Here is a 13,220-nt window from a genome sequence, read left to right as displayed (position 1 = left end):
AGAAAACAAAGGACATTGAAAAATGCTGCAAACTGAAGATGGAAGCACATGGAATGCTGGGACGGAAAGCTGTGCATCATAGGGCATTAAGCCCGGACCCATGATGAGATGCAATCCCCTCCGCCTTCCCACAAGATCTAGAGGCAGAAGGGGGAGAGCTGCACTGTGGGATAGTTACCCACAGTGCACTGCTCTCATTGGTGATGCAAGTGCTGCAAGTGTGAACACGCTATGCCTCCAGTGGAAGACAATGTGAAACACAACAATGGTTTTCTTTAAGCGCTTTTTCATCAGCGATTAAGCTCTCAGCAAAAAAACTCTGCCAGGGTAGACATAGCCTAAGTGTTTATTATTAGTGGGAACAGACCTGTGGTATACTGCACAGCGTGCTGAAAGACAGGCTACAAAACTAGTTGTTTAATCTGAGATCTAGTCCTGTTTCCTTCATCATTGTAGTCGGGGAATTTATCTGGAACCATTCTAGCCACACTGAGTGCATGTTGCTCTGTGTCTTCCCCCGCGTTAGCTCATTTCTACAGTTGTTATGTTATCAGGGCATCACAGATCACCGACAGAGAAATTATATGTCCATTACATGTATACAGACAGCATTTGGCCTTAGACCTTGGAGAACCGATTTGAAAGATTTCGTCAAGTAAGTTGCATTGTCACTTATGAAAGCAGATACTTTTGTCAAAGTTCGCACTGTACTTTGAAATGGTTTTAATTATCACTTGAGAAACTGTAGTGTAGTTAACAGCATCCAAATAAATGCAGTCGGTGAGCACTATTGTTACCTTTCCTGTCCGTACGTCTTCAGCCTTGCCAGACATAAAATCAAACAGAACACGCAGTACATGGTTGTCTTGTTCATCTGTGGACTCATCCAAAATGATTGCAAAAGACACATGAGTTAATTTGAGCCTTTATCTCCTCAAAATGTGTAGCAAAAACCTTTGGAAGGTAGTCCTGCCGTAGCTGATTCGCACTTGGTAAGCAACTGGCATTTTCTACATTCCGTTGAATGAACTCATACAGCTTTGGGTGATCAAGTTTGTCCAATGGTATATTAGCACTTGCAAATGCATCCACAAGTTCCATTCTAGCTAAATGAGAGTCTCAGAGCTCTCTGTCATCTTCTTAGAAAGAGAAGAAATTGTTTTTGGAACTTTTCGTTTACCAGCAATGCACTCTCTGCAGCCCTCTTTCTGCTTTGATGGGTTTCCAAGTCTGTGGCGCTGAACCATTTCCCGATGTGTGTGATCCAATAAAACATTGCAGCTTGTATAAAATTGTTTGTCCTCATCGGCGTGTAGAATTTGGAAGCCAAATCCGCTGCAGTAATCATTTTTGAGGTTTTTGATTTACTTTGGACACTCATTTTATAGTAATTGCATGTGTCTTCTGGTAGGCAGGCAATTGACATCACTACACTACAAAACCTCCCCAATGTCCATATCTACCAATCAGTGAGTTGAGCCCTGAGTATGATTTGCTGCTGTAAAGTGTCAATCAAAAAATTCTGTCAAGTGCCTCACCTTTCTTTCTGTTATTATTGAAATAAGCTAATAATTGCCCCTGAAAGGGGGGGCAGTTCCCTGTACAATGTCCCCTCCCCAGGCAGCTGCAAAGGGAGAGGGATAGGAAGTGAGTGAGGAGAAGGAGGTGTAGAGCTATCTGCAGCCAGGAGAGATATCCAAGAGCAGTGCTGCAGGGAAAGAGCAAGTCCTGTCATGCCCCAGCCCTGCCTGGAGTAGCAGCTAGGAGCCCCCTGCTGGGATGCTCTCAGCAGCACAGGGAAGATTGGACACAACTCCACAAGCCTCCTGCAGCTGCAGGAACCTCAGGCTGCTGCCCAGTCCCAGAGAGCGTCCTGCAGCAGGGGGAGGCACCCGGAGGTTGGTTTGGTCGGGTTTCACGGGGAAGGGCGTATTTCACGGTCCCTGACGCATTTTTCATGCTGTGAAATTGGAAGGGCCCTACTTACCCGATCACGCCTCTAGGCAGAGTTCCTCTGGACGGTGTCCACTGACTAACACCTTTGAGGAGCAGTGGGCGCTATCTGGGGTTCTCTGCTTGGTGTTCTCCTCTGGAGCCCTAATTTTCAACCTTTGACTTTATGCCTGTTCCTGCGTTTTCATTTGTTGTCCCCTGCATTGAGTTGTGGCCTGGGTCCAATGGCTCCTCCCACTCGGTTGATACTCCTTCTTGTCCCAGTATTGGCAATTTATGCTACAATTCGCGCGCCTCCCCCGCCTCCAATTTCTCACTACTGCTGCCACCAGTGGCAGACTGGTATTTACTGTTTTACCGTCATGTTGTCTAGACCTGCTCTGAGTATAGTTAGACTACACACAGTGGTCAAAATTTCAGCAGCCACCTGCCTCTTACTTACACTAACGTGCCTGCTATTGCTACTAACAGTAGAGCTACACCAGCAGTAAGAACAGTAGGAAATTCTGGAGGGCAAAAGGCTAGTGTAGACACAGCCACAGCATCCAGTCACTATGCTTTTGTAGTGTCGATGGGGCTACACTGATGAAGGTAGCTGACTAGAACTCCGTGGTGACAAACGTGTTTATCCTGAGCCCAATGCCAGCAGGAACAGGCTGTTAGTTTTCCAACTGAAATCAGCCTGCTACATCTGCGCTGGGCCAGAAGAAAACCTTAAAATGAATTTCAGACAGAGCTGCACCGTGTTTGAACAATATTTCTGGACCCGGCTACAGCTTTGGACTTGGCAGGGCAGTAGCACAATCTGGGCACACTTACGACCATTTGGTCCTGTTCATATTTCAAGACCAATCCATGCTGGGAGCCAATCATAGCTCTCCTAATGTGATAGAATTTATAGAAGTAAATGGGACCTGAGTCTCTTCCTGAATCTAAGGGTTTTGTTGCTAATTGTAAGGGACGGATCTATAGAGGCAGCTTGAGGACCAGTCTGTACTGTGTAGGACTCTTCCCTGTAACCAGTCACAAATAGTAGTGGAGACCCCCTCATAGCTGTGTGCCTCAATCAACATAGATTCTGCCGCTTTGTAGCTGTGGTGGGGGGAGGGAGATCAGCATTTTAATTTTGCCACCTAGAATCATAGAAGATTAGGGCTGGAAGAGACCTCAGGAGGTCATCTAGTCAAACCCCCTGCTCAAAACAGGACCAACCGCAACTAAATCATCCCAGCCTGGGTTTTGTCAAGCCAGGCCTTAACCTGTAAGGATGGAGAGTCTACCACCTCCCTAGATAACCCATTCCAGTGCTTCACCACCCTTCTAGTGAAATAGTATTTCCTAATATCCAACCTAGACCTCCCCCACGGCAACTTGAGATCAAGGCTCCTTGTTCTGTCATCTGCTACCACTGAGAACAGCCGAGCTCCATCCTCTTTGGAACCCCCCTTCAGGTAGTTGAAGGCTGCTATCAAATCCCCCCTCACCTCTCTCCTTTCTTTAAGGTTCTCTGTTCATTGTTTTCCAGGGGAAGCTCACATTGCTGCGTGACACCAAGACAGATGGCAGCTTCCTGGTGCATCACTTCCTCTCCTTTTATCTCAAAGGTATGTGAGAACGTGGAGCTCTGCAAAGAAGATGTGACTTGCTTGGCCCTGGTAGAATCATCCAGCCGACACATGAACTATGTCTGATGGGATAGAGCTTGGTTTTAGGGAGACTGTGCCCTCTTTTGATTAGAGCAGGACACTGGGAGTCGGACCTCTATTCCTAACTTGTCTTTGGGCTTTCTCTGTGACCTTGGACAAGTCATTTAATCTCTCTGTGGTTCAGCTTTACCATCTGCAAAATGCATAGCATACTTCGACGTAGGGATGTTGTGAAATTAAATGAATGTTGTAAAATGCTCTGGCTTGTTAGGGCTGGAAGTTGCTATATAACATAAGCTTATTCACTACCCACACATTTTGAAATGTAAAAGGAATATTATGTAACAAATGTCAGCAAACTTTCTGGTACATGACTGTGTTTAAAAAAGAACAAACAAGAACCCAGCCCAAATGGCAAGTTGAGTAATAGTGTCTCTCATGCTAATGATTCACCTGCTACAGCAGAGCTGGCCTGTCTAGTTGAATTGTTTTAAATACTATTGTGAGGAGCCCTGGACTTTTCCAAACCTCTCATGGCAAAGCTGCAGTTCTGGATAAATCGGTTTGGATTGTGACGTAATGTGGCTCTCAGGAACCAGCCTTCTGAACCTGCATTGATGTTTAGCACATAGGTGCTGGTACATCAGATGCTGTCCTCCGTTACGCCTGCGTATCCTGTTGCACTCAGTGGGGTTGCATGGGTGTCCCTGAGGGAAGAATTTTGCCAAACTTTTCCTTCATTTGAACTGAATGTAAAATATTGAGCGCTTTTGAAAGTGAAGGATGTATACAGCTGCATATTGACCTATGCACCGTGCAGGCTTCCCATCCTGGGTTTCTAATGGACTTCAGTTCTGATCCTCAGCACTCCCTTATAATCTAGTTCTGTGTCCTGGCCCAGCTCTGTCAGTGCACTGCATTTCTGAGCAGCAAACACCATTTGCGGTCCTGGAATCCCTCACAGTATTCCATCCATGTGCCACAATCCTGTCCTCTTAGTCCTGAGACCCACCCAAAGCTACCATGCTTGCTCCTCTACTTTATCTGGGTGTTCCTATAGCACCCACTGCTAGAGAAGCTTTGCTAATGAACCTCAGTCCAGCCTTGCAACACCCCCTGTTTCACTGCAACTCTGCCAGTGATCCTCAATCCTGATTGGTAGCACATCCGTATTGTTTGAGTATAATGTCACTGTCTAGCAGAAACTGCCCAACTGGTTGGTGGCTTTCTGACATCATTGAACATTCACTGTTGGCTAAAATGACCCAGCTCAACTCATTTTACCAAGTCACTGTCTCCAATGGGGAGAAGCAATTGCATCGAATTAATTCCATGTGCCCCAAATCTCAAAGACCGTGTTTCTGATGGATACTGGGTTTTATGTTCCTCAGACAGCCAGGGCCTTTATTTTCCAAAACCCGTATGTTTAAGAAGTCTCTTAAAGAGACTTCTTTGTTGAAACTTCTCATTTATCATTATGTCCAAGCTTGTGAATCTGTCAAGACAAGGACTAAACCATGTGCGTGCCCCATGATAGCCAAATGAAAGGGTCTTTTGCCACTCCAAGAGATGTTAATTCAGCAGACAAGACCATGTCTTGGTGTGGCCCATAGTCCTTATTTTAAAGACTCTCCAGTGGTAGAGAATGCTTGGGGCTCTCATGGCAGCAGGGAGGGGAGACATAAGAGGCTTTCTAATTTATAGGCTTTTTTTAGCGATATTTTAATTGTTCAGTAAAAAAAAAAAAAAAAGTTTTCTTTAAATGGGGGAGAGATCATCGGTTTAAAGGTTTAAAATAAACTTACATTAAATATGAGCCAGCAACTCCATCGGGGGGTGAGAGTCTTCTCCCCTTGGGCTCTTTTTGATCGGCTTTTGGTTGTCTGACTCTTCTTCATTTCAAATGCCTTGAGAGTGGGAGCTTACAACACTGAAGGGATAATGTGTCTTGTCTTATTTCCCAGCTGGCTGTAAAGTCTGTTTTGTGGCCCTGCTCCAGTCCTTCAGTCACTATAACATCATAGCACAGAAGCTGGTAAGTCTCTTGGAGTATGATCATAAGTACCATTCACGCTTGAGTAGTGTGGTTACGGCTTGTAGCTTTTGGAAGCTACTGCCACTTGAGGGCAATGCCATTTCTGTTCCATGAAGGTCTGATTCTGGTCAGTAACACAACTCAGTTTTTGTCCAGTAGAAAGCAGTGGTAGACACAAACAGGATTTTCTATACATAACTTGCATGTTCATCCCCCCAAATCTGAATCTTTTACAATGCATGGGTCTGATCCCATGAAGCACTGAGCATACTCAATTCATTTTGAAATCGATGGAAGTTGTGGATGTTCAGGATTGAGCATGAATTCAGGGCTTGCTTTTCCCTCCATTGAAAATAGATATTTAGCACGTGGCTCCTGTTACGGGGTTAACTCTTTGATGTACATTGTTATCTTTTCTAAGCACGATCATTTTTGTGAGAAGGATGTTTTAAATGTGCAGGGAACTAGCAGACATTTCTCAGAGGAAAGCTTTTGATTCAACTGGGGCAGACTTAAAACACTGATTAATTCTGTTAAGTATAGTAAGAGACTGTATCTAAGAACCAAAGTAAGCTTAGGTGTAAGTGGGTGCAGCTCCACTGACCTCAATGGGCATTTAATATACTTACTCCCAGGTTCAATTTGGCCCTAAATACTGGGATTGAAAGCATTTTTCAGGTCTGGCAGATTGTTACCAGCTGTCCAAGGTTAGGAATCCTTGAGAACTTTGATACTGGGCTCAGTGGTCCCCATATTTGTTATATGGAGAGGGGGACAGGTAACCAAATCCACATGTGGCCAATCTCCTCTTATATATATCCCTGCAATGTGTTGCAGCTGGGTTAGACCTAAGCTTAGGGCTGTGCTGAGTGAATATGGCAATGGAACGGAATGGATAACATAGCATTCTACCTACTCAGTGGTTTGTGTGTTAGGCCCAAAATAAGGCAGAGCACTGGCTGTGTATATGAAATCTGTGGAGCATCTACTTGTGGCCTTGGGAGAGCTGGCTGGTCATGCGGTAGAAACAAGGAGGAGCGTTAGCGTCTGCTACATTATATTAAAAGAAGCTAAAAATACATTAAATGCAGTTCAGGCAAGCAATTGGTGTAGTTGCTGCAGGGATGTTATGCGATTGCAAATTGGTGGGGAGATTGGTCCATGAAACAATATCTTTATTAAGGTGTAGTCCGTGTGATGAAAAAGGTTCAGAATCCCTGAGATGGAGCAATCAAAGTCACTGACATGCTCCTGCAGAGTGGGCTGGAAAGCCATTGTTATTGTAGCAAAAGATCAGTTCAACCATCACATCCATCCCTGAGCAGCCAGTGCAGGGTTACTCTCTGCAGTGTGTGCTTCAGGCCCAGGTAACTCAAGTATGGGATTTCTTCTTGGGGAAGCTTGGTTACACAGGTGATTGGGAGGGTGGGGGAGGAGCACTAGAAATGTCTGGAGAAACTGAACAATCTCAGAGAGATTCCAATTAGGAAGTCCTTAACATTCATTCTAAACATCATCCTTTGCTGAACTTCATCCAGTTACTTGCAGGTAAACCTTGTACCACCTAAAGACATTCCTCTGCCTCTTTGGTGTTTACACCTTGTGTGCAGTTACCGTTTCCCCCTTAGTCAATGCTTAGCCAAACTGCATATATTTAGCTCTCTCTCAGGCTTCCTTCATAAATCTGAGTCCCTCCATCAACTTAATCATTTTTGTTACTCTTCCCTGAATTCCTTCCCTCACCTCTGGCAGCATTAAACGAAACTAAATCTAGCTGGTTGGTGCAGTTTCATTAGTGCTATAGCGAGGAACACTTGCTGCCTCACTGTGTAACATGATGCCTTTGTATGCAATTCAAGATTTCATGGGCTTATTTGATAGCATTCTTCTTAGTGTATGCGCAACATGCTTCAGGTGACCAGGATTCATCACCGAATTTAGTCCGCTGGTTGGATCATTAGCTTCCCTGGCTTGGGCTGGGTACTGACTGGGAGTCCGAGATGAACGCTGATCCATGCCCCCTTTGATTACATTGAAAGCCCATATCTATCTAGTTTTCTGTCTGCTATCCCAAGTCTATGGATCTGTGTCTACATTGCTGTCAGCGGCATGAGTGCAGCACATGTAGACATACCCGAGCTAGCTTGCTTGAATAACAACAGCAATAAAGCTGTGGCAGCAGGGGCTGTTCAAGCTCGCCCAGAACCCTGGGTATGTACTTAAGAGGCTAGCCCATGCTGTCATGGTTTCACTGCTGGCTAGCTGGCACGTCTACATGTGTTGCACTCACATGTCTGATTGTGGTATAGACACACCTTACGTTGTGATGTACCAAATTGGTTCTAGGTGATTCTTGGTTTTTAACAATGAGTTAGAACACCTTACAATTTCCGAATAACATAATGGGATGAAGGGGCGATATTTTATAATATTTTTATGAGATTGTGCCTCAGTTTCTCCTATATGCTGAACTATTACGCAGTGGAAGTGGAAAACATCTGTTTGCTCTCGGGGCAGGCTAAGAGAGAGAGGTGTGATTGTTGCCTAGCTGTCTGGGCCTTGGCCCCCATATCAGAGGAGCATTTGAAAAGATGGTGGCAAATGCAGTTGCCCACCCATTGACATCAACCAACCAACAACCCAGCGGGATTTGGATTTTCCCACCTCTCTGCAGGAAGACTGAGCAACATTCTCCACCTGGAGAACAAAGGACTGGGAAGGTGTGACGTTGTGGGGGCGGGGAATAAGAGCTGGCTGCTAGCAGGAGTCAGGGCTCTCACCTGGAGTATGACCAAAGAGGTCAGAGGGAGAGACAGAGCTTGAACAACGAGGTTCACTACAGTTTGGCTGGGCTCAGGGCTAACCAGAATGGACTGTGCTTTAACCTTCAGTTCACTATGGTACCCACAGGACTTCCTGTGCTGTGTTCCAGTTAATGAATAAACCCGCCTGTTTTGACAATGCTGTGTGAGTGTCACTGCAAATGCTGGGCGAGGTGCATTAATCCCTGCAGAGTGTACAAGTCTCCAGGAGTCTGTCTCAGTTGGACTCACTGAACAGAGCTCATGGGTGAAGCCGGGGTGCTGAAGGCCCAGAGTCCAGTCTAAAGACGCCGTGAAGCTATCACAGACTGTTCCAAAGTTGGGGCATAGCACTGATTGTGTGGAGCTGTGATATACAGTAAGATGGCGCTTCTCTAGGAGCTTCCATCTTTGGCTCTCCAAGCACTTTGCGAGCATTACAGAATTGTCTTTGAAAGCCCAGTGAAACAGGCAAGTATTGTGCCCATTTTATAGATGGGGAAGGTGAGGCATGGAGAGGGTAAGTGACTTCCCCAAGGTCAGCCGTAGAATTGGATATAGAACAGGCAAGTAGCAGACACGACCAATTTGGTCAACTTAATGTACCCTCTCTACATAAAAGCACATCATTGGAAACTTATTATGTCTACTTTAAGATGAGGTATGATGTGATGCTGCTATGATGGAAATGGGGATAAACAGTGACACATCAACACATTAAAATGACCATTTTGAAATAGTTGCATTTGTTTGTTAGCTTCATGGTTATGTATTATTTCGAGAAATAAAATTGGATTTCTTTGTGACTTCAGAGCAACACAACAATCTGAAGGGTGAAATAAAATCTAATAATTTGTACGGGTATCGCTGAAAGGTAATAGAGCTGGGGACATTTCTGGTCAACGTCATTATCATCATTTTGTTTATGGTCTCTGAGAGTGGGGGTGACCACAGTCCTCATTTCTTGGCATGTCCACAGTTGGGTGAAGTGACGATTGTTCTGACTGCAGATACAGTTTATTGTGCACCAATCTCTACTGCTGCAGGCACCGATAAGGCCTTGTAGAAGCTCAGATGCCACTGGGCCCTTGACGAATCCAGGAAATAGTTCATCATCCACATTTTTCCATCCGTGTGGCAATGGTGATCCAATATCTGGTTTACCTATGTGTGAAGACATACAGTCTTTAAAAAGAAAAGGCGGACTTGTGGCACCTTAGAGACTAACGAATGTATTCATCAGATGCATGTAGCTGTAGCTCACGAAAGCTTATGCTCAAATAAATTGGTTAGTCTCTAAGGTGCCACAAGTCCTCCTTTTCTTTTCGCGGATACAGACTAACACGGCTGCTACTCTGAAACATACAATCTTTGTTTGCCAAGATGCTCTTTTGACATGCTCTTCAAAACTATCCTCATATGGTGGGAATTTGGCCAGTGACTGGTCCTTTTTGATGTGAGGCACAAGTAATTCAGAGCTCTGTGGGTCTCCTTTTCTTTCCCGCTCTGGTCATACAGCCCTGCTACCAACTTACTTGCTGCAGAAATTGCGGCTTGTCTGTCACCTTCTACCAATTTGGCAAGATCGCTGCAAGTGGTAAGCTCTCTTTGTTTTGACAACATTAAACACATATTTTCCCCCCAGAACCATATAGGGATGACACAGAGTCGCATCCTGTTAATGCATATACAGCAGAAGTCAGGAATAAGTGCATCATAAATCGCATGCTCAGGTATGAAGCAACAGCTTGTCAGCTGTGCTGGTAATGATGCCTATTTCAAACCACATGTTATGTATGTGCTATTTTTGGAAAGTACTAAACAGCAAAGACCAAAATGTCGGTATCAGGACACTAAGACCCAAAAGCCATGATGGCACATACTGCATGCAGGAGGATCCTTGTATCTGCTTCCTCTTGAGTACTGGACAAATCTTGGGTTTCTTCAGCACCTCTACTCATGACAGACTTTGCTACTTCATCATTAGAAAAGCTTCCTGCAAGAAGGAAGGTATGTATTGGGTTTGCACCATATATTTACACACGAATTTTGCAAGTGACTGCTTGTTGAATGCCATGTTTAGAAACTTTTTCCATGGAGGCACAGGTTGTTCACCAATCACCTGATATTTCTTGCACCCAACCGTAGATCCTGTCCGGTGCTGACTTTCTGCAGTTTTCACAGAGTTACTGTTGCCATATCTGTCAAAGACTTAGATTACAGAATTAGCTTTGTGAAATCCTTTTAGGATCTGCCTCAACGACTCAGCAGCCAGTTCATGGAATGTGTGGAATTCGTTTCCAGACATCATTTGTGTGATAGCCGTGTATGCTCCGATTTTTGTTTGCATGGATTCTTTCCTGAATGCCCTCATTCAGCTTTGTCTGTTCTTATAGTTGTTCCCTCACCATGGAAAAGGGACATAGGCACAGGTCCTGTTGGGTGACTGAGAACAGTTGCCATTGAAACATCATCTCTGCATCTTGCGAAGGACGTGGCTCTATGGAAAACAATTTCTGGACAGAGAGCTCTTGTGACTATTCCTCCTTTGCCAAGCTTTAATTTGGTCATCTTGACCAAGTCACTAAATGTTCTGATACCAGATTTCTTGACTGGGCTGAAGAAGCTGTGTGTCCCATCAGAATCAAGTGCACCTTTCATAAATCTCTCCATTTGTTCTTCACCAACACCTGTTTCAGTAGAGACTCTTGCATGTCTCATGTTACATGCAGTAGATATGCTGGTAAGCACCTCTGGATGTGATTTAGGATGAAATGGGTTTGTTATATTGTTGATGACATGGTTGGAAAGAGCTGTAACATGATCTTCACCCCTTTTCAATGCAGAGGCAAGGACTTGTTTGTAGACTTTGTCTTAAGTACTTCTTATTAGGCTATTTCTTTCTCTCCTAGCCTTTACATATTTGTAATATGAAGCTGTGTATTGTCATCTCTAACGCTAATACTGACCTGAGCATAAGTGTCACTGAATTAAAAGGCAAGTTTCTAGAATATTTCAAATGGTTACTACTGCATGTATAGGTAATTACAAATTAAAACTTTCTACCATGTAAACTAGATGCTACGTTGTATGTATAAAAGCTTGCAAATGGAGAGGAAGCATTACACTAGGAATTCATTTACATTGTATCTACCCCTGTACAGTACAAACTGTGGACATGCAAGCTACTGCTACTGGGGCACAACCTTCAGTGTGAGACTGATCTGGCCAGCACATTTCAACTGGAAACACACAAAACTATTACAATCACTTGTGAATACTTTGATAATTAAGGATCATAGACTCATAGAATATCAGGGTTGGAAGGAACCTCAGGAGGTCATCTAGTCCCCCTAAGTAGAATATCTGATGTGAAAACACTTTATGTTGGTATATTTCAAAACGTTGATATTTGCTGTTTTTTGCCACATGCTAAACAGCTTCTTCATTTCTGAAGAAAAAAATACTTGCCCATGCAAAACCATTCAAAATATGTTAATACATTGTGGTTTGGGAGCTCTGACCAGTAAAAACCACATTAAGGTGTTGATATTAACTTAAACAATAAAAACTGGAGCTATAGTCATATTGCAATATTTCTGGAACTATGGAAAAAAATGGCTCTCTCATTTTGGGTACTATTGTTTCACCTCATCTACAGGCTTATGGCACTACTTGATAGCTCCACATCATACCCCATGTAAACATACATAAAATACACTTTCAAGTGATATATGATGTGGGTTTGTGTATGGTGAGTACATTAAACTCCAAAAATAAGGCCCTTTTTGGAAAATTTCCACATCCCTCTTGGTTCCCAGTACACCAGTCTCTTGCAGACACACCTCAGTCCATCTAGTGGCCCAAAACTTTGGCTGGTACTTTTCAGAGGATAAGCCCGTCTCTTCTACCATGGCTGCCTGAACCATATCATAGTCCCCTGGTCACTACCATGCAGGCTTCCTGAGCTTCCCCTGTCAAGTAGGGTGCTAGCTGTAGGGCCCAGGTTCCCTTTTCCAAACCTGCACCCATAGCTACTCTTTCAAAAGTGACCAAGAATCTGTCAGGGTCATCCGCAGGGCTTGTCTTACAGAGGCCTACCGCCTGTGTCTGGTCATCATACTCTGCAGCAGGACTCATCACACCTTAGAGTATCTGCTGCTGTGTTGGGGTTTGTTCTTGAATAAAATCCTGTGGGCTTTTCTGTTGCTCAGCCTGCCCTGCAACAGGGGTTGTCTGTCCAGGTGGTGGGTGTGCTGGAAGGCTTGCAGGGTCTTCTGCATCTCCTCCTGCTGTTCTCAAAGCCATTGCAATGTCTTCCATTGCCTCGACTGGTGAGCCTCTGCACCAGCTGCCCTGTCAGGTTCTTTGTCAGCATGAATAAGGCAGATCCTGGACAAGCCCACTCTTGTGACAGAGCACGGCCCTCTGCTCCCGTCTTCTGTAAGTGGCTCTGACACCTCTGCTCTGTAACCACCACTGTGTACTTTATTTGTGTTTGTTTTAGTTTTATCAGCCACTACCCTCTTTCAGTTCCATGCAGCAATTCTCTTTACAGTGTCATATAGTCATAAGAGAGGGAAGGGATCTCTCCACCCAGAGACCTTCCTTTGGCCCCGCCTAGCCCCTGCACTTCCTTCCTGTGCTCCTTTTCCACTCTTGTAGTTAACTGGATAATCAGCTCCTGAGATCTCCCCCGCCCAGGCTGCTCTAGTAATTAGTCACTCCTTCCCTCAGTCAGGCCCTCTCCAGGGGAACTAATTGGATTTCCAGTGACCAGAGTGC

General features: G+C 44.6%; 1 protein-coding gene across 5 annotated transcripts in view; it reads left to right on the top strand.

Annotated features, from left to right (window-relative positions):
- Positions 1–13,220, top strand: part of ELP6 (elongator acetyltransferase complex subunit 6) — a 39,025-nt gene that overhangs the window by 6,292 nt on the left and 19,513 nt on the right. For 3 of the 5 annotated variants that reach the window (XM_073334919.1, XM_073334920.1, XM_073334915.1), the window contains one exon: positions 3,479–3,557. In XM_073334919.1, coding sequence (XP_073191020.1) covers positions 3,513–3,557 — 45 coding nt within the window. In that variant the 5' untranslated portion in view covers positions 3,479–3,512. Of the gene's footprint in view, positions 1–3,478; positions 3,558–5,563; positions 5,635–13,220 lie in introns of all 5 variants that reach the window. The other 2 variants (XM_073334916.1, XM_073334918.1) reach the window with 1 other exon arrangement.

The sequence above is a fragment of the Lepidochelys kempii genome, chromosome 2 (assembly GCF_965140285.1).
Source record: "Lepidochelys kempii isolate rLepKem1 chromosome 2, rLepKem1.hap1, whole genome shotgun sequence".
In the NCBI taxonomy this organism is placed as follows: domain Eukaryota; kingdom Metazoa; phylum Chordata; order Testudines; family Cheloniidae; genus Lepidochelys; species Lepidochelys kempii.
Note: the sequence above shows the minus strand (reverse complement) of the source record. Positions and strands in the feature narration are given on the sequence as shown.